At 40.1% G+C, this 26,039-nt stretch overlaps 1 protein-coding gene across 1 annotated transcript in view; it reads left to right on the plus strand.

Annotated features, from left to right (window-relative positions):
* Positions 1-2,092: 2,092 nt before the first annotated feature.
* Positions 2,093-26,039, plus strand: part of LOC145439101 (kinetochore-associated protein 1-like) — a 51,780-nt gene continuing 27,833 nt past the window's right edge. Inside the window, exons 1-22 of the mRNA XM_080316582.1 lie at positions 2,093-2,813; positions 3,787-3,907; positions 4,790-4,981; positions 5,424-5,504; positions 5,840-5,979; positions 7,201-7,374; positions 7,434-7,540; positions 8,061-8,142; positions 12,566-12,657; positions 12,720-12,873; positions 14,155-14,246; positions 14,307-14,475; positions 15,390-15,554; positions 15,983-16,165; positions 17,744-17,868; positions 18,798-18,945; positions 19,642-19,785; positions 19,865-19,963; positions 20,030-20,146; positions 20,962-21,105; positions 21,166-21,303; positions 25,337-25,476. Coding sequence (XP_080172708.1) covers positions 2,607-2,813; positions 3,787-3,907; positions 4,790-4,981; positions 5,424-5,504; positions 5,840-5,979; positions 7,201-7,374; positions 7,434-7,540; positions 8,061-8,142; positions 12,566-12,657; positions 12,720-12,873; positions 14,155-14,246; positions 14,307-14,475; positions 15,390-15,554; positions 15,983-16,165; positions 17,744-17,868; positions 18,798-18,945; positions 19,642-19,785; positions 19,865-19,963; positions 20,030-20,146; positions 20,962-21,105; positions 21,166-21,303; positions 25,337-25,476 — 3,014 coding nt within the window. The 5' untranslated portion in view covers positions 2,093-2,606. The remainder of the gene's footprint in view (positions 2,814-3,786; positions 3,908-4,789; positions 4,982-5,423; positions 5,505-5,839; positions 5,980-7,200; positions 7,375-7,433; positions 7,541-8,060; positions 8,143-12,565; positions 12,658-12,719; positions 12,874-14,154; positions 14,247-14,306; positions 14,476-15,389; positions 15,555-15,982; positions 16,166-17,743; positions 17,869-18,797; positions 18,946-19,641; positions 19,786-19,864; positions 19,964-20,029; positions 20,147-20,961; positions 21,106-21,165; positions 21,304-25,336; positions 25,477-26,039) is intronic.

A 26,039-nucleotide genomic window follows, 5' to 3' on the forward strand; every position in this document is an offset into this window, starting at 1 on the left:
AAAAAATGATTATAGATAAAATGATCCGTTTAAATTCCGACGATTGATTCAGATAATTAAAATATAAACGACAATCGTCAACAGCGCGCTTGTTAGTCACGAATAGAAAAGATCACTGCTTGGCAATATCGTCAATATACTGCCGACAGTCAACATCACGGATTTTTGAAGAATGAATGCTGGATATCGTCCAGCAGAGAGAACATAAGTAAGGAATCCCGACATACCGGCGTGATAAGTGTTCAATGTTCATATTCAGGTAAACATACAAGCTACTAGTCAGCGCTCAAGCCTCAAAATCACCTGACAACAATCTGGCATTTCGTATACAGCCTCATGTCACTCAATTTTCATCGACCGTCCTTTTAAGTTATCTTCTGCTACTTATCGCTCAGTGTATTGTACAATGTACATGCCTCTTATTTGAAGGATCTGGGCCAAAAGTTTTGACATAGGGGGTCGCACATTCAGGACCACAGGGGCTATTTCGCCCAGTTTTTATAGCGCAAACATATTATCCATATCCTATCAAGTTATATTCACATTATGCTTTCTACATATTTACAATGGTCTAATTAGGGCAATGTTTGCAAAACTTTACGGATTTGAAGCTGTTAGTCTGATAAAAGTAGTGAGCATTTACAGTCGATTGAGAATGGTTTCCTGAAGTAGGCTATTTTGCTGTTATGTCCCAAGGGATTGAAACCTCTCTACGGAATCTATTTTCTCCTGTATGCAAGCACCATCCCAGATCTTCAAGTTGAGCTGTTGGATAGAAATAAGCAGGACGAGATATGTTCTTCTCGAGGACGTTACGAAATTACATGTATAATAGAATATTGCATCGATCCCCATAATGTCATTGCAATGTTTCCCCAAAAGGTGACACCTGTTAACTCTGGCGTGACGAATGGTTTACCTCTTCTGGAAGTTTGACATTCTGTGGTAAAATAGATCAGCGGGAAGATCGAATTTGTTATTCTCTATAAGTGTTGCCATTTGACGCATTTGGGAGTAAAATTTCGGAATTTTGGCTCATGTTCATGTTCGTTAGCGTAGGAAATTTGAGTGTGCCACTATTTTGGCACTTTCTACTTACTTCAACTATCACAATGAAATTTGTTAACAGCACATTAGACCAGTATGAAGTGCTGGTTAGTGGTTACGATACTCGTACACGTAAGGAAGCATTTGTTGTTAGAATTAGAGAATATGGAATTTCAGTAGGCATATAGGTGTCTGACGTCGTATAAATGGTTATCTTGCATTACCGTACATCGAAATATTAGGTCGCAAGTCAATTTATCTGCTTTCTATGGTAAAATCCAGTACCATATCACCTTCACCATCATATGTAATGCCAACTATCATTCACAAGTTAGAAGTTAGGCTACCTAGTAGGGTTGTAACCAAGCCACAAAGCTCCGAGTCACAAGTCAATCTCACTTTTACAGTTTTGACTCGAGTCAAGACGAGTCATTTTCAATTCACCACCGAGTCAACTCAGAGTCCAAGTCATCGAGCAGAGGTTCGAGTCCGAGTCATGGCCTGTATGGAGTCGGTGTCCTGTGCTCACACTATATTTTATTTTTTAATTATTTTTTATTAAATTACTTTAACTTAAAAAATCATCGCTGCTCACTTGATATATCAGGCAAAAAGGCCAGCGATTCCAATCAGGAGTCATGGTAATAAGACTCTAGTCCGAGTCCAAGTCATTGTGTTGACTGCTCAGTTTCCAGTTAAAGTCTTGGTAAACCCACTTTTAGAACTCTGTTTGGTGATATCGAATGGTTCGCATTTATAATATACTAATTTCCCTCACTTAAAAGTTTCAGGTCACATTTTCAGGTACCAGTACCAATTGACGAAATCCCAGTAGGGTGGTTAGACTTAACTGTTCTTCGAAATTACAATGAAATGTCGGTCTTGAACGTCAGAGTCTCGAGTCATATGACTTGGTTCGAGTCATGGGCAATGACTCGAGTCCAAGTCGAGTCAATACACAGATTGACTCGAGTCGAATCATTTTCGTATTTTGAGAAAATGACTCGAGTTAAGTCCAGTCATCAGAAAATCGCGACTCGAGTCTAACTCGAGTTGAGTCATGACTCAAGTCATTACAACTCTTCTACCTAGACATGCTCTCTCTTTCTTGGACTTGGCATATATATACATATTTAATGCCACTAAGCGAGCTGACAACTTGACGTGACAACCACATGCAGAGCAAAGTGAATTTCACCAAGATATATACGAGCTTTCTTCTGCAACCTAATTTAAGCTTTATTGGACTGTTGAAGCTCATTTCTCTTTGTATTTACGGTAATGTCGAGCACCAAAGATAATTTGGCACTTTTTTAGTCAGTTGGGCAGTTAGCACTATTTTCAAAGAATTTGACTCCCAGAGCCTTCCCGCAGTTGGCAACCCTGTTCTCCATACATATTTCCGAGTTTTTTTGTAGTGTCGCGTCGTCAGTATCAAATCAATATCAGTATGTGCGTGTATAAAGTTACCATATGCTCGACAGAGGCTTTTAAATCCATTTCAGTAGAACCAAGTGCCGTCTACTGTGTTTTTATTTTTATTGCCGTTTAATCAATTTATGATCGCTTTGTTGAATTTTTGTTACTGTCATCATGTTATTTATTTTCATTTCAAGTTTGTTCTAAATATGGTCTCAAATTCTGTTGGCTGTTGGAATGCGTTCGAGGATTACGACGATGCATGCGATGCCGAGACAAAATGTATGACCGGAGAATATTCCTTATATGACTCCAGGATCTTGGGAAAGATTGTATCGAATAGAAAGGTGATCTATTATATGCATACAATATATAAGCCGTCGGACTGCTGATGTTTAAGTGTAGTAACAGCGAGGCCACATGTCACAGTGTACCACTCATCTAACCTAACCGTTTATATTTTGAAACTATATACATAACGCTGCAAAATTTTATGGTTCCACACTTATTCTTCAACACAGTATCCTTGGCCTACATTATTAAATTATGGTGATGAAATCTCGTCTATTTCCTTGATTATTTGAAATTTCATGTTTTGGGTGTCATAATTGGCGATGCAATATTTTGTAATACATTTTAGAACCTTTGGTCCAAATGACATCTAGGTAACAAATCAACTAAAAAGAACTGCGCATTGACTGGGTTGTTAAAACTTTAAAGGATAAGGTACAACAGCTTTATCCTGGCCTGACTATTTGTAGTCAAATTTCTGGGGAACTTGTCTTCCAAAAATATTATATGTTGAAATTCTTGCTATCAAATTGATCTCATGAAAAAATAGCTCTATGAATTTTGAGCTGATACATGATGCTGATGTAGTGACGTATCTTTTTACAGTCAAAGGTTTTGAGAAGGATTGCAACGGGCCACAATATCCAAATATTGGTTGATACTAGTTTCAAATATCAAATCTCGAATTCTATCGAACCCGGAAGAACTAGAGCTCACTCCATTGTAAATAACGGTTCAAGGTGATGGTCAGCAACTTTTTCATGTCAAGGCCCAGAATGGCTCATCTCTTAATATATATATATATACATAAGGCCCCAGCCCGCAATCAGATAAAATTATGGGATTTGATGATTTTGTCAAATTTGCTTAAAAATGTATAAGTACAACATTATATTTCTGCAGATAAAGCGCCTTATTTTTTAATTCGTATGGCCTGTGAACCAACCTTCGTTGACCCCTCATTTGGGTTCTGAATATCAGTTAATCACTGATTGAAAAAAAAAATATCTTCATTCTGTATCGAATTAGGTTGCTACACCGGCCGTGTCTGCAGTTTATTCTGAAGATAGCGATGTGGCAATCAGCGTGGATGAATCCCTGACTCTAATCCAGTTCAGTGAAGAGACAGTCTCCAGCAGTGTTAACTTTGGTGAGTACTGACTGAAGTAGATATGACCGACTGCAAGATCTTAAAGTCTTCCCGATATCCACACAGTCCAGTCCGAATTAACTAAAGTTAGTGTTAGGTAAGTCCAGAAACATTAACGAATATTGATTGATTAATTGGAAGTTATCATGGTATGTTTTGGTAATGAATTTATCCCGGCAATTATTGCATATTCTATTATTTTTGGGCTGCTGATAACTACAATGATCAAAACGAACTCCTACATTATGTTAACGAAGGTATTGTTTCATGTGCATTATGGTTGTTCAAATATCACTTATTTTCCCCGTATTCGGGGTATTCACTGATTGAATTGTTGGTTATGATAAAAAATGTATTTCCTATTAAATTTAACTGTCAACCCCTTGAAATTGTTAACCTGCCTAAAACAACGGTTAACGCATAACATTTTTGCCTACTTCCAACCAGTAGAAGCAAAGGTATTACAGCTCAAAGTTTGGGATTCGCGAAAATATCATTGACGGTGAGTAATCCCGGAATTATTAATGAAAAACTCAAATAACTTCACTTCTACCGGTTGGAATTGCGTCGAATTTGTTTAGCATGGTTTTTGTAGACAAGTCATTAATTTCACGGGGTTGACAGTAAAATTTGAAATTTTGTTTTTTCATTTTTTTACAGTAAATTCAAATATTTCAGTTTGCTCTGCGCCGACTACTACGGGTTGGAATTGAGTAAAATTTGATGTGCAGTGATTTTTAGGCAGTCTAACGATTTATTCGGTAAATCCCCCAGGATCATGAAAAAAAGTTGTTTTTGAATAACCCTAATGTGCAATTGAGCATGCATCAGTGCTGAGCATTATCTCTCAGCAACAACACAATTTCGCCTTATCTTGTTTAGATGCGCGGATCGATGCGATGTGCTTTTGCGGCGACGAAAAGATGGCGCTAGCTGTTGATGCCTCTGGCAAACTGCATATCGTTTCCTTGGACACCATGCAAGTCGTTTTGTCACACGAAGTTGCTGACGTGAAAGCTAACTCCATGAAATGTTGCTGTGGGATCGTATGCAAAGAAGACGTGAATAATCGAGGTTTGTGAAAGTCGCCAAACCTCCAGTTTGCCCGTCTATGTTAGCATAGAAACACTGCAGTTCAAACTAAATCAAAGCCATGCTGCACTTCTGTGTTTAGTTATCAACAATATAAGGTGCATATCTATGGACTATGGATACGGTTCTTTGTTCTCTTGGTTGAAGCTATATGTTTGGTGAAATCTGCTTACCCAACTGCAGAACTAGAATGGCAGTGTAAGGCATGTTATTTTGTTATTTGAGTCGAGTTGGTTTCGCTGTATACTGTCATAATTTCATAACCTATCACTCCAATTTGGAATGGGGTATCATAGTTATGTGTAATAATGCTGTGATAATCCAATTTATGTGCTGATTTCAGCAATAGATTTCATGCTAACCCGATTTCCAAAGACTGACAAGCCTCGTTTGTGTGTTGAATGTGTCATTTCTACTCATCCAGGCATTTACTGCATTGCTGTAGCGTTGGTGGAATCCAAAATCACACTCTTTTCAAACGTGCTTTTGCGAACTCTGGAGGAAGGTGTGTACTGATTTTATTGTTTGTAGCGACTCAAGTGTAAGAGTCCTATGATTTTTGGAATTATTAGACCTATTCAAATTCCACATTATTTAGTTATATCGACCAATATCCAATGACTTGGCTGTTATTTTATGCATTGTTCCGTCATCATCATTCATTACTATTTTCATCAGTTGTAAACACCGCAAGATTGCAACTCACTGAAAAGATAGGAAGTAGTCTATTGGAATAGAGCAGAAGTTATTGGCCGAATCAACTCTTAACCGATTATTTGATTTTTAGGACATTGTTTTTAAATTGTCCTGGTACATCAACATCTGGTTTCATTTTTCTAGCTCATAAAACCAAGGATATCCGGTCGATGCAGAGCGTTCAAATGTCGATGAAAATTTGTGCAGTGGATACTGCTTTCGTTCACGGGAGTGTAATGACATATATGACGGCCAGTTGCTCATCATACAGATACCTCACTTGGGTGAGTATTTGGCAAATCTCAGTGCGAGTTATGTAGCCGTGCAATGGATTCAAGTCGAATTAAGAATATCCGATTCCTATTACTTGATGTCTTTATAGATACCTAATCATACATCACAAATTTTTGCCCACGAACCTGCCGATAACAAAATGTGACATATTTCCAAGTAGAAGTTGGAATTAGTGACAGTCATTTGTAAAATACATCACAATCCCATGTCCAGTTCATTTATTTACATTAGGCTGTAACTGGAATAGGCCAAAAAAAGAGCATTTCAATTCCAAAAGGTGTATATTCTAGTTGAGGAAACAATGCTTTTCCGCATTTTCATCACATGAACTATGATCTTTATAGGTCAGTCCTAACTACTGAAAATAGAGAACCCCCATACATTGCGTATTGACAGCATTGTCAATCGAAAGCACCAACATCGACTTTAAACATTAAAGGGAGGGATGTTGTGAACAAGACATGTCGTAACCAAGTCACAAGGTTCCGAGTCACAATTCAATCTCATTTTACAGTTCACCGCTGAGTCAAGTCCGAGTCCTAGTCAGTAAGTAGAGGGTCGAGTCTGAGTCATAGTGTCGTGACTCGAGTCCGAGTCGTTGTGGGCACTGTTCAGTTTTGAGTTCAATCCTTTTCAACCCACTTTTTTCAACTCTGAGTGATGTAGAAGTGCTCGCATTCATAATTTCGTAATGTTCCTCAGTCCTAACGGTCATATATGCAGGTTGCAGAATAAGCCATCTTCTCCCGCATTTTTTGACCTTGGTAATTGAATATATCTCACAGGATATTCTAACATTTTCCCCCGATTTTTTCTCGTAATCGCCCACTGGGGGGGGGGGGTGATATCGTGCACGTTGGGAACCACTGAACTACATCATCGAGAAACTATAAAACAAGATTATTATTATTCGGCAATGATGCCGTGAGTGAAACTTTTAGCTTATTTCAAGCATGCCTAAATAGAATTTAGCCTGATGTGGTGACCTTTTGTCTGAAATTTTTGGGGTAAGCGTAATCATCCACAATACTACATGGGGTTTGTGATTAAAAAAGTCGATAAAAATACTGATGTAGAGGTGGTCGCGCATTGCTATTCATGGTAAGGACATGCGTTACTGTGTGTAACTGCACGCTGTGCCATATTTACTGATTATGATACACTGGCAATATATTCCTCCATGCATTACGTGATTTTGTTATTAAATTCAGGGTGGGAGTGTCCTTGCCTGCTGGGAACCTGCGTCCGATCTAGTTACTCGACGGCAATTATCAAACTTGAGATTGCAAGGTAGCAGTGACAAACTGTCGTCGCTCGGCGGTGGGAACATAGATATGGTGAAGATACTTCAGCACTCGGATTACGCTTTCTGCTTGACAAATGAAGTGAGGCTTTCGAATGGGAGCTCAAGTTCGTGAACTGATATCCGCACTGTACTTTGTAGGGTTCTTTGTGTCTCTGGCACGTTACTTTGATGGTGCTCTGCAAATTCTGGAAGGAATTGGAGGTGAAAGACTTTCTTATCGTTAACTCCTCTGCAGGCGATGTCAGGTAGGTCCTGCGTGTCCCGTGTATGTAGTATCCTGCGAAATATGCCGTCACCAGATATTTATGCTTAAATGTCATCTTCAGATCGGGTCAGTAATTAAGTATTCCTACTCTTTCGGAGTACACGTGTAGGTTTTGCCCACTTAACCGTCATCATTTTCAGGCTACTTCTACTTTGCGAGTTTTCTGTTTTTTAGGCAAAACTAGTATTTGAATACTTCCTTTTTACTTCGTTATAAAATCACTATTTCTACTTGTACTTGAGTAGGAATCTATGACATTACTTCTTCTTTCACTGAGTTCCGACAATGACTACATTAACCGATGACCATCTCAAGTTTTCTTACCACGACTTTAATGCTGTTGTATACTCGGTGACTTTGAAAATCTTTGCTGTGCCGCAAAAATATGCAGAGAATAACAGTGCAATGCTTCTGAGCTATAATTCCTGTTTAGTTTGTAGGAATTCGTGTTACTGTTCCTGGATGGCCTACATCTCAAATTTGATTTCTCTTAACAACAGCATCAAGCTTTGGGCTGTGGTAGCGGATAAGTCGAGCAGCACCCTGGATTTATGCCTGTTGGACGTACCTTCCTTAACCACTGTGAGTATTTACAGGAGTCAGTGATTCTACTTTTTAAATATTCAAGTAGTTTTCTTAACTAGTTCTACCGGAATTTTATGGTTTTTTATTACTTCTAAGCACTAGTGCGACTTTATGCCGGTAGAAGGCTGGTCAAAAGTAGTTTGAGGATTTTTAGTGTTTTTATGAGTGAAATTGCTGGGTGTCCTAGACTTGAATTTTAAACCGCAACCATGCCGAATAGTTCTGACGTGCAGCTTGGTTGTTGCCGTATTTTGCGTCAGGAATATAAAACATATGGCCTGCCGGCTGGACAGTTGACATGGCCTGCGGAGCAATGTTGAGAACACAAAAAATGCTTGTAGCATGTAAGTATCGAGCACATTTATATCAAATAAAACGAAAATAATCCCTCACTCGAAACAGCAAATGCCGAACAGATATGCCACATTATAATCACCCGATGGGTACGTTACGTTTCCACCCTAATCATCATTAGTAGCAAGTCATCTGACACCGAAACCCGGGTAGGTAAAAAGGTGCACTCACAGTTCAGATTACGATGACATGCTGGTGGCTACACATCTGCCGTAGAAATAGAACGCCACTACCTAACTGGATTTAATTTACCCTTACGATGTTGATGACCACGAGGTAACTCTTGCCACAACTCTTACTGCATTGAGGAAAAGGAAGAAAATAACGGAACTATTGTAAAGACCTTGACATTTTTTTACTATTACACGTCAGAATTGTAATAAACAGGCTGTTGTATTTCTTGCTTGACTGCTTGGTTGTCCAATGTCCATAGACGTTTGAGGCTCCACGCTCCGCGACATAATCTCGTTGCGCCTTTTGAAATTTGAGAAAATCGTTCGTACGGAGTTCCTCGTGAATTTTCTTCATACAATCTTTAATCTCCGGCCTTCACAATTTCTTCCCCTTGCTGTTCGCGTCGGCTTATTTTGACTCTATTGGCTGACGGGCGATCGTCATCCGCTGGAGTGGCTCTTTCTCTGGTCATTGGTGTCATTGACGTGCTGGTATTCAAAGTATCATATGGAGTCAGTTCCGAAGTGCCGGCAGCTGATGCCACGTATGCCACATAGTTTTGTGTACCCGCGATGCCTTCTGTGAAAATAGCTCCGATGAAGCTTGCGATTCTGAATTGCAATTACGAAGGGGCAGTCGCTTCATTTTCACCACCACCTGTCTTGCATGGTTCTCTTTTGTATTCCGCCACTGATTTCTTTGCAAGAGACTCCAAAACGAACCACTTTTCTTATCTTTTCCTGCCTCCAACTTTGATCCAAATCCCGCGGCATTTATCGTTTCGGTCATTTCCTGCCACCTTTCATCAACCATAGCTTTCGTTTTCGAATTGGAGATGGTTCCAGTCAGAAAATTATAGTTTTCTTCTACCTTCTCGACGAGTAGATCAACCTCTTCCGTACACTACCGCCTTGGCATATTGCTAACTTCTCGTCAAGGTTAGTACACTCATCCGAACGCCTAAATAAGTGATTACCGGACTGCGTGTCGCGATAGGTTGTCATGTGGGTCGCGAATATTCTTGGAAAAGAATTTAATAAAATATCAAACAGGCATGCAGATAAGCATTTACGATAAGAAAGCGCCCTCACTGTTTGAAAAGCTGCTAGATAGTCGTGACGATGAACATAATTATGGCATTTCCGATAGCACAGGGTAATTGCCATGTCATAACTGAGCTGCTATGTGGAAAGTTTAGGTCTCAATAAGTCTTTGATTCGTTTTCAGCTCATAATTAATCAAGTCGTAAACAAATCATCGTTCCGCAAATTCTGAGCTTATTGTCTGGACTTCTGCTTGCACTTCAACATTAATTCCCAGAAACTGCCGTTAACAAATTTTGATGGGTAGTCAAGCAATCAAGGAATCCTTCCCAGCTCATTGATGTACTAAACGAAGTGTCAAGTTTCCCATTTCCAACTCATCACGAACAGAAGTCACGAGTACGAGCAAAACAGGTAATACGTATCCAGAAGATAAATGTTCTATTCGGTTGAGCAAAGTCTCGAACACGAACGCGATTACGAACGCCATCACGAATGCGATCACGAATGAGCTGAGCATGTAATGACCCACCAGGGAGTCGTTTGCCGTTACCCTAGGGACCACGAAAACATTGAAAATAATCAGCTTCCTAAGTAGGCCGCGTAAACCTGGGCAAGCTGACCTCATTTAATAATGATAATCACCTTATCAATTTTTTGAGCTGAGCCAGGTAACATTTTCAAATTGGAAATGAGGTCTCGGCCGTAAGAGATCGGAAATCACCGGATATGTAATCTGCTGTTGCGTTTTATATTTTCGGCTCGCAGGATTATGACGTTGCGGTTTACCCAAACGCAATATAAATGAAAAGTTAGTCGTGACAAATGAATTCCAAAGCCGCGCTAATTGTGGCTTGTACGCGTGCAGGGTCCAATTATATTCAGTTGATAAAGGCGGCGCGAACGCGGCCATGTTCGTTTTCCGGTAGCGCAATTCGTGGCTGCAGTCGTCGTTGTAGAAGTTCATTGTAACATTTGACTTGGCCATCAATTCTGCCTTGTATTGCAATCTCGCCTCCTTTACCTTCGTGAATATAGTACGGTTACGAATTCACTGATCTCGGGATGATTATGTGCGCAAAGAATACATTCTTAACTTTAGTAATAGCCCATACATATTTACTAAATCTTGAACAAAACACTTGGGTTTCGTCTGATTGTGATCTGTTTTAGCTCTGATAGCTTTGCCTGGTTGACTCGTACCTCATTTTATTTTTGAATGCGCAACCCTGCCGCGCTCTATGCGGGGCTGGCTATAATCACATCGCGGTTGTTTTGATCTTATTCGTTCTTATGACTCTCTCCAATAATTCGACCTCCTTCTTGACGCAACCGATGCTGACGGTCTTAGATATCTGTATATATGTCTGCATTGAGTAAACCGAGGATTGTGAATTCAGCGTTGACTTCAGTGCGTGTATAACACTGCTGACTCTGTAAAGGTATTTTTGATGTGCCTTACTTTTACCAGTGAAATTATCAAGCTTATGCGCAGTCGAAAAAAGGGGGCTCTAAGAAAGTTCCAAATTTACCAAGGCAGCACGAATTTATTAGCAGCTTCTTGGAGGTACAGAACTTCCATATACAATTGAATAGCCGAAAATATTCGGGTTCATTTCAATATGAATATACTATCCAATTCAATAGCGTACAGTACGTGCGTGAATGTCGATAATGCGCGAGTGAGATAAGCTTCATTTTCTCGCGCTATGATAAGAACTCGAAGAGAAAGTATATCTGGTTTTGTTTGCGAGAGGTATTACCGGCGAGAAACGACGTGAAGAATACGCTCGCGCCTCGTATTACGTCACAGCGGGAGATGTCAATTAGTTCAACACGCGTACCAATGAATACGCAAACTCAGCGGGCGATTGTGGAATAATGTGGCCTGTCGATTCTCGCTAATTGGCAGCACCGATGCGCGTCGCATGTGAGATATATCCGTTGAAGGGCGTCCGATTTTAATCAGACCTGTTTGGGTTTAAAAAAAACACGAATTACGGAATTGTAAATTTCCGTAGAAATATTGGGGAATGGGTTTTGATTTTTGAAATGGGGAGCTTCGACACCCTGTGGATGCCAGTGGACATGTCACTACAACTGGGCAGGCGAAATATCAGATGCATCATTTTAGGTTAGTCACAATTAGGGTTGTATTTAAAACAAAATTAAATTTAAGACATACATGTTTAAAACAAGTCCCTTGTTTAAAACTTGTTTTTTTTAAGCCATGACGTCACGAATAGTCAATTGTGACGTGATAGTGGATTGACATTGACAATTGTAAATAGAAGGTGAATATAGCTCCTTTGACGAAATATCTGTAACCTGTTGAACCAACTATTTTAAGGGTTCCAACCATCCCATATCGATGTATGTCGGCTATATCGGGTGGTAATTGTCCGTATGCTCAACCAACACGTTTTTTGGAAAGCATTTACACAATTATGGCATAATTTTACAACATAAAAAACACATTCTTTTTCAAAAAGGCCTTTGTTTAAAACACTGTTTGAAACAAAGTGTTTTGGACAACCATTTGTTTTAAATGCAGCCCTAGTCACATTGGTGCATCTTTCAATTGCTAAAGTACCTTTTTTTCGTTTTACCAGCTGAAAGGATGTGGCCCTGAGACCATATCTACTGCACTTGAGTTGGCTACTTTTCAAACCGGTGCCTTTCTATTGCTAGTTGTAATTTAGTGAAAATTCATTAACACTACTCAATCAGGCATCTCAATTTTCGCCTCCACTCGTAATTGAGTGTAAATTAATGTTGTTGCTGCTGCTTTTACTTGATTAGCCATTTGCAGACTCTGACCACTATCTGAATGTCGGTGTTGTTGATAGATTTTCAAGTCTACAACAGCGCCGGAGCGTTGCGTTTTGGCTCGCGGGCTTAAATTTCCTGACGACGTTCTTTACGTGGATATGGACAATCTGTGAGAATACCTTCGAAATAGGATGATGCTATTTCGCGGCTACATGTCGTGTTTCGTAACAGGGAAAACGGAAATTCCGAGATCAGATTGGTCAAAGTTAGCGACGCGTCTCCCGAGGACCGTTACAAGAAGCTTTTAGGCAAAAGGCAATTTCGGGAGGCGGAGGATTTTGCCCGCAAATACGGTCTGGACCTGAAATATGTGTATCATCAGAAGGTGAGAGTCGGTTAGCGGAAGAGGTGGTCTGTAATGAACTCGTACTTTTTAAAAGGACTCGGGTAGATTTCCACTTGTGCTTTCTTGGTAAAACTAGTTACTTTTAGATTCTGGATTTTGTAAAGCATCAAGTACCGTAATTTTCCATGTATAATACGCTCCCTCAAAATGGCATGTAAATTCTGGGAAAAAGCCTGTACCCATAACATAACCCATGTATAATACGCACCCTGCGTTCACAGTACATGAATAGTACAGTACATGCGTAAATGCCGATTATACAAGCTTCTCGTGTTGACAAACTTTTGCGTATGATAAGTTACCACCGCTGGTTATGTTTAGTGTTTGATGCCATTCTGTTTTGCGATGTCACTGTTGAGCAATCATGTCATGTAGATAGCAGCCAAAGCCTGCGAGGCCCCATAGCTCAGGCCAGGGAGGATATCTTGCGCACAAGGCCTATTACAGATGCGATTGCTCTGGCCAGCGATTAAATCGTGCTCACCAGACCTAATTTCGTACAAACGGCAAACCAACTCAGCAGGAGATCGCCTGCTGTGCAGCACAGACTACTCTAGCTTATTGGTAGCGCATAACACTGTTAATACGAACTACTAGGCTCGATGGCTGAATGTGACACGCGATTGAAAACAAACATGAAGAAAGGTGTGATTTCAAGTTTTATTTGTCCAGATAGAGGGAGATGTTATGTTTTTATGTTTTTCAAGGCTTGTTTTACCCATGCATAATGCGCGCACCCACCCCCACCTCCGATTTTAGGATGGAAATCGGTAAAATTTTGCGCATTATACATGGAAAATTACGGTAGTTCGGGAAATGTTGAATTCCTTTTATGAGTGAATAGCCCCATAACTGAAAATAAATTTTATTACGCTTTTATTTATCGTGTCTTCAATGATTTTGCGTAATTCAGGAAGATGCACCCTGCAATTTCGGAAATAGCCAACTGCCTCTACTTCTACCGTGTCCCAATTAAGTCGGGGGCCCTGGTATACTTGCTTAGAAATGATCTTGGTGCAATGTGCATAGGATCGTACCTGAGTGGTGGCGGGCACTTTGACGCCACTGATGGTAGATCTAAGTTTGTTGGTACACCAATACTAATACATGAGCCATGTTGCCATGGTACAAGGTACACAAGGCCTTTCATATAGCTTTTACTCCAGAATTTTCACATGTGGCATTTCTGTGTTGCGTCCCTTCCGTTTTGGTCTCATTAAATTTATAATATGTGATTTCATCGTATCTTGAAACTTTCAGGCGATTCATTTAGCCAAGGATTTTCTGGAAGCCGAGGAGAAAGGTTTGTCCCTGTCCGAAATTTTCAAAGATCTGAAAGACTGCCTGGAAAAGTGAGCCGTCATTTACGTCCTACGTTAGTTTCGCGTTGTAATCATCTCTTTTGGTGGTAGGATGGAAGACCAAGACGTCGTGGCGGAGATATGCTTCTACACTGACGTACCGGATCTTGAGATGAGCTATAGCTTGCTGATGTTGGGAAAATCGCGATTGTCGACCAAATTGCATAATGGGAACGGCGATGGCATGTCTCGATTCAACGGAAACGATTTATTGCTGAGAGTGAGTTTCTTTGTAGAACCTTCTTGGGTGGAGAGCAGGGCTGTAACCAAGTCGCAAGGTTCCGGGTCACTAGTCAGTCTCGCTTTATAGTTTTGACTCGAGTCAAGTCATTTTCAATTCACCACCGAGTCAAGTCCAAGTCATTCTGTTGACTGTTCGCTGTGTTCAGTTTTGAGTTTGAGTCTTGTTAAACTTACTTTTTACAACTATGCTTGGTGATAACGAATGCTTCGCATCCATGATATAGTAATTTTCCTCCCCTAGTTCTAGTTTTACTTGAGTACTCACGATGACTACTCAACTTCTTCGACCACATATAATGGAGACTGATCGAAGAACAAAATGTGTCTAAACACTAATTTTAAATCTCTTGTAAAGAGCGTCTTGGTGGTACATAACTCCAGTATGCAATTGATTAGTATATTCACATTGAAATGTAACCGAATATTTTCGACTGACACTCGTCAGGGGTAATTGTCAGCATCTAGTAGAGAGTTAGAAAGAACATTGCATATCAACAACGGTATCACCAAATATGACGTCAACAGCAGCGAAATTTCGAATAATCAGGGCGAAGAGATTGCTTATGCTCAATATACTAATTTTATATGGTACACAACTTCTTCTGTTGAAAGTCGACTCCAAGTAATACAAGTAATACATATTAAAATGGGAACGGCCTCTCCTGACAAGCACAAACAGAATTCATGGGCTTTGCCTGTTCCGAATCAAGATTAAGGTGTTAAGCTAAGGGGGAGTTTTTATCTGACCGTGATGCGCATGTTCTAATAAATCTAGGGACATGCTGTCCTGCAAACGTTGTGTTGTTCTTTCCAAGTAGCCGCAATCTTTTGTGCAAAACAGTGTCGCTGGCCTCGAACAGCATCTCTACAGCAGTCAGCCTTACGTTTTAGATCATCGAACGTCTGGACAGACTCGTGTCCTTCAGAATGGCTTTCGCAGTCGGCCGGCAGCACGACTGGGTCAGGTTTTCGCGTTCTAATCTGTCGGAGGAGCTCGTATCGCTGCTGACGAAAGGAAATCTGTACGCGGCCGAGGTGTTGATGAAAAGGCATCAGGTAACGTCACCGGTGTTTTGTTATTTGTTGATTATTTTTTCAAGAGTGCAACGGATAAGCATGCCTAACTGTATAATGTAACAGCCCCCGTATCACAGTAACTGAATATATTTTTGAAAATTTCACCTGTTAGTAGTTTCATCAGCCATTTTTCGTTTGTCACGTGGCCATCTCCGATTTACTGCTTAAAGCGGCCCATCGTCAATACCGAACTTTTGAATCTACTTAGTTACATTTAAAATCGTCATTTTCGCTTCCATTTCATGTAGTTTTGACATGTTTGGAAACAGTTACTTCCGCTTTTAACGGAGTCGGAATTTACGGCATCACTTACATTTCCACTCAAATACCAAGACTATCAACATCAAGACTGACTAATTTGACCCCCTCCGTGCATCCGAATGTATTCGGCATTTCCTATTATTCAGGCGAGTCTCATCGATACTCTACTGGAGGAGAACGAAGACGGTACGGAATCGGACGCCACAACGAAACGTTTGGAAGTCTTCATGCAATGCATACCCAAGTCGGTTGGCGTCGACGTTCTGACGCGATGGCTTGAGACGGCTTTGCTGCCTGCCTTGTTGCCGAAGATTCGATGTGGTGTAAAGGTAGCGGTATAAGTGTATATAGACAAGTCTTTTTTGTTTGATTTTAAATACTGTTGTTTTGCGTTGCATTTTGCGAGGCTGTGATCCAATATAGGTATATTTTTAGGGAAACCGCTGCAGTTCCTCTTGTTTTAAATCGGAGTTCCTAAATTCTAATTGAGTCTTTGTTTTCCTCCTCCAACTACTGTCTTCAGAGGATGTATTTATCTATGTATTTGATGCCGTCGACAGAACGGGGACTGTGACTAATAGCGTGGCATTCAAAATAGTGGATCATTCCAATATGTTTAGAACGTTATGTTTAAGATGAGAGGTTGGGTCAGGTTATATTGGGTCTAAGATTAAGGGTTCGGTTAGCTTGTATGACGGTTAGGGTTGGTGGGTTATGGTAAAGTTTTCGACTTGTTGAGATATTTTGGTCGCCTTGGTATTATGATACTCGAGACTTTAGATGCGTATCCTTTTTGAACGCCCTAGTTATGTTGAATGCGTGCCAGAATTCAGATCCACATTCGAGTATTTCAATGAAGTACTAGGTATAGCCAAGCTTGTACAAATTCCTAATCTACTTAGTTGACGGTCAACTAGTTGCTGTATTTTTGCGTAGTTCTAGTCACTGATTTTGAAAAGTTAGTAGTTCTAGTTCTAGGGCATTTAAAAATAATATTCAACTCCCGACAACTAGAAAATGTGTCGTTGTTTAATCGTGATACTGGTGTTCTGTGTTGTTGTACTCATTGCTAGCCTAGAGCCGTCACTACTAACAGTTGTATAGCCGGAGGGCGTGATTTTGGGGTTGAAAGCCCTCAAACTTGTACTACTTCTGATGTGAAAATGAAATTTAATAACTTGTTTCGGAATTGGATTACTTGTGTTTTAGTTAGTTGGCGATTTTAAAGGTTGTTAGTTCCTGCTCAAAATCCAAGTAGTTTGTACATTGCACGAGTCTATGTGTAACGAATCCATTGTGACGTTTGTTTGTAGCATATGTATTATGACATTTGTGATGAATGGCATGAGATCTAGCCACCGTCTTATCGGGATTGTAACTAAGTCGCAAGGTTACGAGTTACGAGTGGATCTCACTTTTATAGTTGAGACTCGATTCAGGTCGAGTCATTTTCAATTCACCGCCGAGTCAAGTCCAAGTCTTTGAGCGTCGAGTCCGAGTCATAGTGTTGACTTGTTGAACACAATTTTTACTACTCTGTTTGGTGATATCAAATGCTTCACATTTATAATATCATACTAATTTTCGTCACTTTTAACAGTTTCCGGTCGCATTTTATAGTACCAGTTTACGAATAGACTGAATACCAATAGCATGGTAGCTTTACTCTTTTTCGAAATTACAATGAAATGTCAGTCTTGTCTGTCCCAGTCTCGAGTCGTATAACTTATGCCGACTCACGCACAATGACTCGAGAACAAGTCGAGTCAATACACAGATTGAATCGAGTCGAGTCCTTTTCTGTATTTCAAGTCCAGTCGAGTTCACAAAAAGTTGCGGCTCGAGTCATTATAACCCTGCTTACATATTATACTCATTTACGATAATGATAACATCCTTGGACGTAGGTGATAGCGGCGTGGCTTCACGTTCAAGCTGAGGCGTACGAACGATCGAATTCGTCAGAATGGCCGGAAAATGGATTGAAAATGGCAAACGTCTTGTTCAACTTTCAGAGAAACTTAGACGTCAGGTCTGTGTCGGCGTACTTTCTTTGCTTTTGTCGACATATGGCCAGACGTGTTCAATCTGGTCATGCTAGTCGGCATTACTGCTCAAGTAGAAATAGAAGTGAAGCTGTAAATTTTCACCTGATTACAGCTAGAAGTAGTATTGTAAGAGACTTGCCAAAACTACTTCAAGAAAATAAAGATTTGGAAAGTTCCCTAGTAAGTAGTTTTAAAAGTAGATTTGGTCAATTGGTCGCATGCTATTAGCAGTTAACAGAAGGTGACCACATTGGAAATTGCAGAAAATATAAAATGATCAATTACGCTACAAATTGGTGCAGTTTTCAAAATATATACAGGGGCTCTTTCGGCCAGTTGTCATCGCAATCTCAATGGTAAAATAGGAAGCAAGCAATGTTCCCTCTAAGATGCGCAGATTGCGCAAATGCGCAGCGCTGACGTGGTCTCTGCGCACAGAAAATCCAAGTTGCGCACAAAAAATCCGAAGTTATGACCTTTTTTTAGTCCTCACGCGCTATTGTCCAGGCGTCTGCGCAGTGAGTTGATGAGTGTGCGCAGACTCGTCAAAAATTAGAGGGAACATTGGAAGCAAGTATATCCTGAAACTGCTTTCTACTTTGAATAGACTCTTGGTCCGGTAGGGGTACAGAACTTCATTATACAATTGAATAATATATATTTTGCCTGACGCTTATCGGGGTAGTCATCAGCCACTACCAGAGTGTTGTGCTCCGAAAATATTTGGGCTTATTTCAATTTCAATTTGTTGTTAAGTTGTATACTTTCAACCTTACAAAGTCCAAAGTGTAAAAGTGAATGTAGTACGAAAACATAGCCGCTCGAGTAAGCGGTACGGGTAGACAGAATCTACTAGAGTACTCAGAAGAAGAAGTACTCCATCACTGACGATCTCTACACAATGTTCCAATAGCAACCAACAACTCGCCGCCGCGTGCCAAGAGTTTCGTGCGAATTCCGTGGAAGTCGAAAAGCTACGGCTGTTGGTGGCTCGGCTGCAGAAACTGCTCAACTTGAAAACGAAATTTTGTTGCCATGTCTCGTTGGCCGAATTTGTGGAGGTATGAATCGAACTCGAATAGGCTTAGCCTCTATCGAGTTTCGATTTTGGCAGTTTTTGCATTTGTTTTAGCTCAATAAAATCCCCTACGTCAGTGGTTATCAATGTTTTCAGCTCGCAGTCCAGTGTAATTTCAAAATGACTTTTGCGGACCGTCGAACTTTCAAAAATCAACATCAACTTGGAATGTAATTACGACAAAGGAATCAGAACTTCGATTTAATGAGAAATTTACTGCTGTCTTATTGAGATTACATCTGAAGTTTCTACTAGGCAAAAGTACTGTCAATACCACCAACTCCGTCTTGACTGTGGGGTTTCTGTTGGAGGAAATTTGACTTCGCTGTTTGCTAGATTCCTCTATACTGTCAAGGTCTCACTGAATTGTAATGTGAATTTTTGTTTTAAAAGTTATCTAGATCTTCACCTATAACTGGTTCTGAACGAATTGTAGGCTACTTTTATACAGGTTTGTAGTAACCAAGTCACAGGTCAATCTCACTTTCATAGTTTTGACTCGAGTCAAGTCGAGTCATTTTCAATTCACCACCGAGTCAAGTCCTAGTCCAACAAGCCGTTAACCTCACATTTTGCAATTGAGAATATAATTGAAATATATTCGGCAGACGGGTGGTTTAGAAACACTGCTCTGCATTGTTATGCCGTATGATGTAATTTTGGACCGATTTTACTTCAGGAGACTGCCCGATCGCTCACGTTTCGCATGCTAGACCGGGTCATGGTGCCGGAACTGATACCGTCTGTTTTGGAGAAGACGGTCGTTCCTTACATGAAGGAAAATGGGTTTTCGGAGGAAGATATCTTTCTGGGTTACATTGAGGTACGCTGTTGCTATAATTTCGCCAATTGATTGCTGTTGAATTCGGCGTGTTTGTGTGAAGTGAAAATGAATGTTTCAGGATTCTCTGTCAAGATTGGGCAACCAGTCCGTGCGATCTTTCGAATCTCTTCGGGAACGGAGAATCGTCTCGATCATCGAGTGCCTGGAGGACAAGCAGGTTGTTTCATGACTCCTGTGTCTAGGCAAGGGTCTCTTTGAGCGCGTTTTTACGTTTTCCTTCTAGGTTTTCATGACGGCGACTCTGAAAATTGCAAAGCACGCTAGGTGTATGTGGTCGGAAAGCATGCACGCCTTGGTGGGGAAAGCGATGGCCATTGCGAATGAGCAAATCTCCAATAAGGTAGGTTAAGTCAAGAAATAGTCTAAATTGTTCACTAAGTCGAAATTTTATTGCAACCTGCATTTCGTTCGTATCGTAGATGTTTTCATTGTGGGTGAACTGATCATTTGACATTATAGACGGCCCATTGTCTGCTCATTGTGAATCATAAACATTCAAATGAAACAAATAGGTTGACCTGGTGTTATAGTCAACGTACCGGAATATCCTAACTTAAGCAACACTGTGTGGGCATTGGTTCGTATATCAAGAAGCGCATGCTGAAAAATTGTGATGTAGACACCATTATCAGAATGAAGCGACACGGTGTGTCACCAGCAGTGTACGCACAACTTCAGTGTTGCCAGGCGACAACTGCTGCTGTTGAACGTTCTTTCTCCATTCTTGGCAAGCTACTTAGTAAGGACACACACTTACTACCCGAGAATGTAGGAAAGTATCTTTCGTTGTACTACAACAAATTTTGATTATTTCTACTATAATACGTGCTGTAGCTGTTGGAATTCTTCATGGGTCCAGATTTGCGTTAAAATACAGTTTTCATGTAAACATTTGTCAGTTTTTCAGTCACAAAAGTTTTTTCAGTCCAAATTATGGTACTTCGTAAGGACAGACAGCTCGAACGAGAAATGATGATAAGTAGTACAATTCTATCATTATGCGGTAAAAATCCTAATTTACATACATCAGGTCAAACTTGGGTCAAAATTACTTTTTTTTAGGTAAAAAATGTCAAAATTTTGAGTTTTTAGGTCAAAATCTTCCGTTTTTTAGTAAAAAAAACTCACGCTAGTGGTCACTGATCATCATTTTAGGATGCGGACGATCCAGAAGTCTCGCTGAAAGCCAGGATCATTTTGGCCGAGTTGGAAAATTGCAAAGTCGTCGAGAACATGCCGGTCATCCTCTCGCAGTACGGATTGCATGATGTCGACTTGAGAAAGCCGTCGACGCAGCAGGTTAGGCCGCGGCCGCGTCACTTTAGAAATGCCCCTTTCAAGCCTCTTTATTGCCGATAGCGTATCGTGCGATTCTTGATTCGACAAGGGACCAAAGAAGCTTTGGATCAGGCCAGCGTTTTCTACAGGACTTACACGCAGACGACTCTTGCGGAATTTCAACGCTTCCGGCTCGTTGACGCGTTGTTATCGGAAAAGGTACTTCAGTATGTTTTGTTTTTGGATTGCAGCAGACTCGATTTAGTCATGTGAATCGACACGTTCTATGTGACTTATGCTAATCTCGTATATCAGGATCGTTAATTGAAAAATAGACCCAGAAACCGTCTTTTGTCTGTTTGAATAAACGTGTTTAGACTGAGAAAACTGAGTATAATAATGAATCCGAGGCATTGAATATCGCCGAAGAGTTTCACAGAAATGTATTCAACCTGTCTTGAACTCGATACTGAATAGTAAACACTATGACTTGGGCTAGAACCCGAGTCTTAACTATTACGTACTTAACTAACGATATTACACTTTGAAAGAATTATCGGTATCGGCCATTGGAGCTGATAAAATATCGGCTATGTTCGTGACGTCACAACATGATGGTAGGAAGTCGGTAAACTATAATTCTTGACCGCTAGACTGGGAATCTTGCTATATTTCGTACAGCTTACACTTTCGAAGTGCCCAGATGCATCCTTTCTAGTCTATTTCATGTTCAAGTATGACAATGGCTGTAAAGTAGGGTGGAGTGAAAAATGAAAATTTTTGAATTTCAAAAAAGGGTCTTGATATGTGGTGCCAAATAGTAAACAAATAAATTCTATCATAATTTTGGGTTCGTACACCCTCTAGTGGTCGTGCAATTTATCCGAACGAGCCAAAATCAGCTAATTTCGCTATATCTTGATGATCACTTACACTAAAAAGTCAGTTTTGGGCTTAAAAGATGCAGAAGCAACATGTTTCTATCTCACTTCCATAGAACTTACTCTCGAAAATGAACAGAAAAACAGTTACAAGCAAATTTCTGATTTTGTAGGTAAAATTAAGCACTGAAGCAGTGGGTAGGATGTCAAAAGCGTGTAGTGATTGATCTTATGACTGAGCAACATACCCTATCAATTAGAACCACTTTTCAAAACTTGCTCAAACAAATGAAACCCCCTCCAAGCATAAATAGGGCTCGGGCATCGGATAGAGACTGCTAAAACTATATTTAAAACAGCGTCCATTGGTAGTGCAGCGTCACGATATCGGTAAGTTTATAACAACGGCCCTCATGAGATTTCTTCCCAAAATGCTGTCGTAGGGTTTGTATCATATTTGTCACAAAGCTCCTGAATGAAAGCACAAAAATTGAAAATACACATTCAAAACACAAACATCAATTCTATACTGGAAACAGAAAATTTTTGTAGCAGTATCATATGAGTATCAGTGTGCACAAACATTAAAATCATGTTTAGTATTGAAAGATTTCATCTGCTTTCAAGACTTCAGTTTTCGTCTGATGAGGATATCTCTACGTTTAAATCCTGAAACATGGGTAGATGCTTCAGTAACCACGTTTTAATGTCCTTCCACTGCCTGGTTGTGGCAAGGATGACTGAGCCTTAATGGTGATGATCTTAGGTTTTCCGCCTCAACATCTGACAAGGTCTTGATTGCAGGCGACTGTTCAATATCTTAGTAGTTAGAGTTGACAATTTGGTGGAAAGATTAAGCCTTGATGTTGATAACTGGAATTTGGAAGAAACTGATGCTCAATGTCGCTGGTTTTAGGTTTGGTGTCATTTATATATCTTTCTTCAAATTCATAATTGGAATTTGGTATGGTGTGGTTGTTCTGCGCATAGCTGTAATCTTGTTAACTGTAAATCTTCGGACGTTTCCCTCCTCGTCACCAAAGCATTCCCAGAAAAATATTTTCTGGATGTTCAAAATGAGCATTTCTTTGTAGCAAAGATAGTGCAAGGGAGTGAATTCGGGTATCAGTCAGCTTTGTGACACGGGAAACTATATTGTGGAAATTTTTAGCACCATCTACAATGGAATTGTTCATTTTTATTTCAAACCATAACGGAAAATCGACCTCCGTGCAGAATTGAGCAAGACAGTTCAGATTTCTCGATGGACGGCTCTGTCCCACATAGTACTTTGAAATTTGAGATGCGAGAGTCAACCATATCAAGTGAACGACGGGCCCAGCCTCTAAATATTGCACATCTGGTTCCAATTTTCGACTTTGATGGAGGATATAGCCTATAAATGAAACCAAACCCTAAAGACTCAACATTGACACCAGCATCTGATTCTTCCGAATTCCAGTTATCAACATCAAGGCTTAATCTTTCCACCAAATTGTGAACTTAAACCTCAGAAATATTGAACAGCCGCCTGCATCGCAATCAAGACCTTGTCTGATCACGAGCTGGGAAACCTATGATCATCACCATTAAGGCTCAGTTATCCTTGCCACAACCAGGCAGTGGAAAGACATGTGACAGTGGTGACATAAGCATCTGCTCAATGTTTAGGATTTCAAAGTAGAGATATCCTCATCAGACAAAAACTGAAGTCTTGAAAGCAGATGAAATCTTTCAATACTAAACATGATTTTGATGTTTGTGCACACTGATACTCATATGATACTGCTACAAAAATTTTCTGTTTCCAGTATAGAATTGATGTTTGTGTTTTGAATGTGTATTTTCAATTTTTGCACTTTCATTCAGGAGCTTTGTGACAAATATGATACAAACCCTACGACAGCATTTTGGTAAGAAATCTCATGAGGGCCGTTGTTATAAACTTACCGATATCGATCGTGACGCTGCACTACCAATGGACGCTGTTTTAAATACAGTTTTAGAAGTCTCTATTCGATGCCCGAGCCCTATTTATGCTTGGAGGGGGTTTCATTTGTTTGAGCAAGTTTTGAAAAGTGGTTCTAATTGATAGGGTATGTTGCTTAGTCATAAGATCAATCACTACACGCTTTTGACATCCTACCCACTGCTTCAGTGCTTAATTTTACCTATAAAATCAGAAATTTACTTGTAACTTTTTTTCTGTTCATTTTTAAGAGTAAGTTCTATGGAAGTGAGATAGAAACATGTTGCTTCTGCATCTTTTAGGCCCAAAACTGACTTTCTAGTGTAAGTGACGATCAAGATATGGCGAAATTAGCTGTTTTTGGCTCGTTTGGTGAAATTGCACGACCACTAGAGGGTGTACGAACCCAAAATTATGATAGAGATTATTTGTTTACTATTTAGCACCAAATATCAAGACCCTTTTTTGAAATTCAAAAATCTTCATTTTTCACTCCACCCTACTGTAAAGTTGTTGAAATAAATGCTCTAAAGTTTTAAAAATGCGCCTTTTGAGGTAGATTCCCCTTCATTTGAATATTGGTTGAATATATCGGTGTTATCGGTGAAGATGTTAGATATCGGTTTTATCGGTATCGGCGCAAAAATCCAATATCGGTCGGGCTCTAGTCTTAACACTCGGACTCGACCCTTTGCCCCCCCGACTCAGACTTGACTTGGCGGTGAATTGAATATGGCTCAACTTAACTCTCGAGTTACAGCTGTAGAAATAAAGTTTACTTGCGACTCGGAACCTGTAGCAGTGTTGAGGATGTTAGACCGCAGTCATGTCAATTTATATTTGCTAGCCTCTCATATCAGTATAACACTGGGCAACAATTTTGAACGGAAAATTTGTCGACTTGGATTTTGCACTTGATTTAGGCTCATTTCGGTGTGCTGATTCCAAAAATGCCGCTGCTTTTCTTTTATCACGTCACGTTTTTGCGCTGCGACAAAAAAATCAGATGTACTCGAGTAAATGCCAGAAGTAGAGGAGAACTACTTGAGTTACTTCCAAAAAGTAGAATTACTTACTGACCACCTCTGGGTTTTTGAAATGTTTTATACGATAAACACAAATATCAAAAGTAGTACTTTATGTGGGTTACGAGACAATGTGGTGTGCGCCTAACTCAGAAACTTGACGTGATGGAGAAAAACGGTAGTCATTGTTAAATTCGGTGTCCTAAAGTTAGTCGATATCAATTGTCTGATCAAAGTCAACAAAAATTGTGTTGACCAGTGTAATATATGGTACCAGTACTCATATTGAAATCAGCCCGAATATTTTCAGCTAAAATATAACAAAATTTCGTACAAATCGGCTGAATCCAACCACTGTCTGATTATGCATGCGGCAGGTTGATAAATGCATCGAACTTCTCGACGAAGTTGAGAAAGACTCTGTAGAGTCTGCCATTGTTTTGGTGAAGCACGCAATACTGTTTGCCGAAATCCGTCTAGAGGACGACGAGGACGCTAGCCGAATTTTCCATTGCGAGTAAGACTATACAATGTGTACTTATCTAACTCACGGATAGATGCGTGAAACATGATTCCACTGGTAGGCAACCAGATATGAGATAGCAATTTCAAGTAGCTCTATAAACAGATGTGGTAATCTAATCTTATTTATAGCTTGTGAGAGTTGTGACCTGGCAGGGTAGCGTAATGGTGAAGTGTCAGGCAGAAGTACAAGTAACGTCATGAATTTCCACCGTGTACAAGTAAAAGTGACAAATTCCAGGACATGTCGAAATAACTTCAAGTTGGAAGAGAAAACGAGGGTCTAGTTTTCAAAGTAGATTTGATTAAGGGGTCGTATACTATTTGCAGTTGACCGGGGGTGACTGTTTTTGAAATTGCAAGATGTATATTCACGACCAACTCAAAATGATTAGTCACACTACGAATAGTGGCAGTTATAAAAAATGAATTCGGTTAAGGGGAACAGGGGGTCGCCCGGTTGGTATGACGATTTCAGTCATAAAGATGAAGTAGCAGTACCCCAAACTGCTTTCTACTTTGCAATGTCTAACTTTTACAAAATTCAATGTGTGAAGA

Source organism: Botryllus schlosseri, chromosome 5 (genome assembly GCF_051294905.1).
Source record: "Botryllus schlosseri isolate E-star chromosome 5, Bs_hap1, whole genome shotgun sequence".
Classification (NCBI taxonomy): domain Eukaryota; kingdom Metazoa; phylum Chordata; class Ascidiacea; order Stolidobranchia; family Styelidae; genus Botryllus; species Botryllus schlosseri.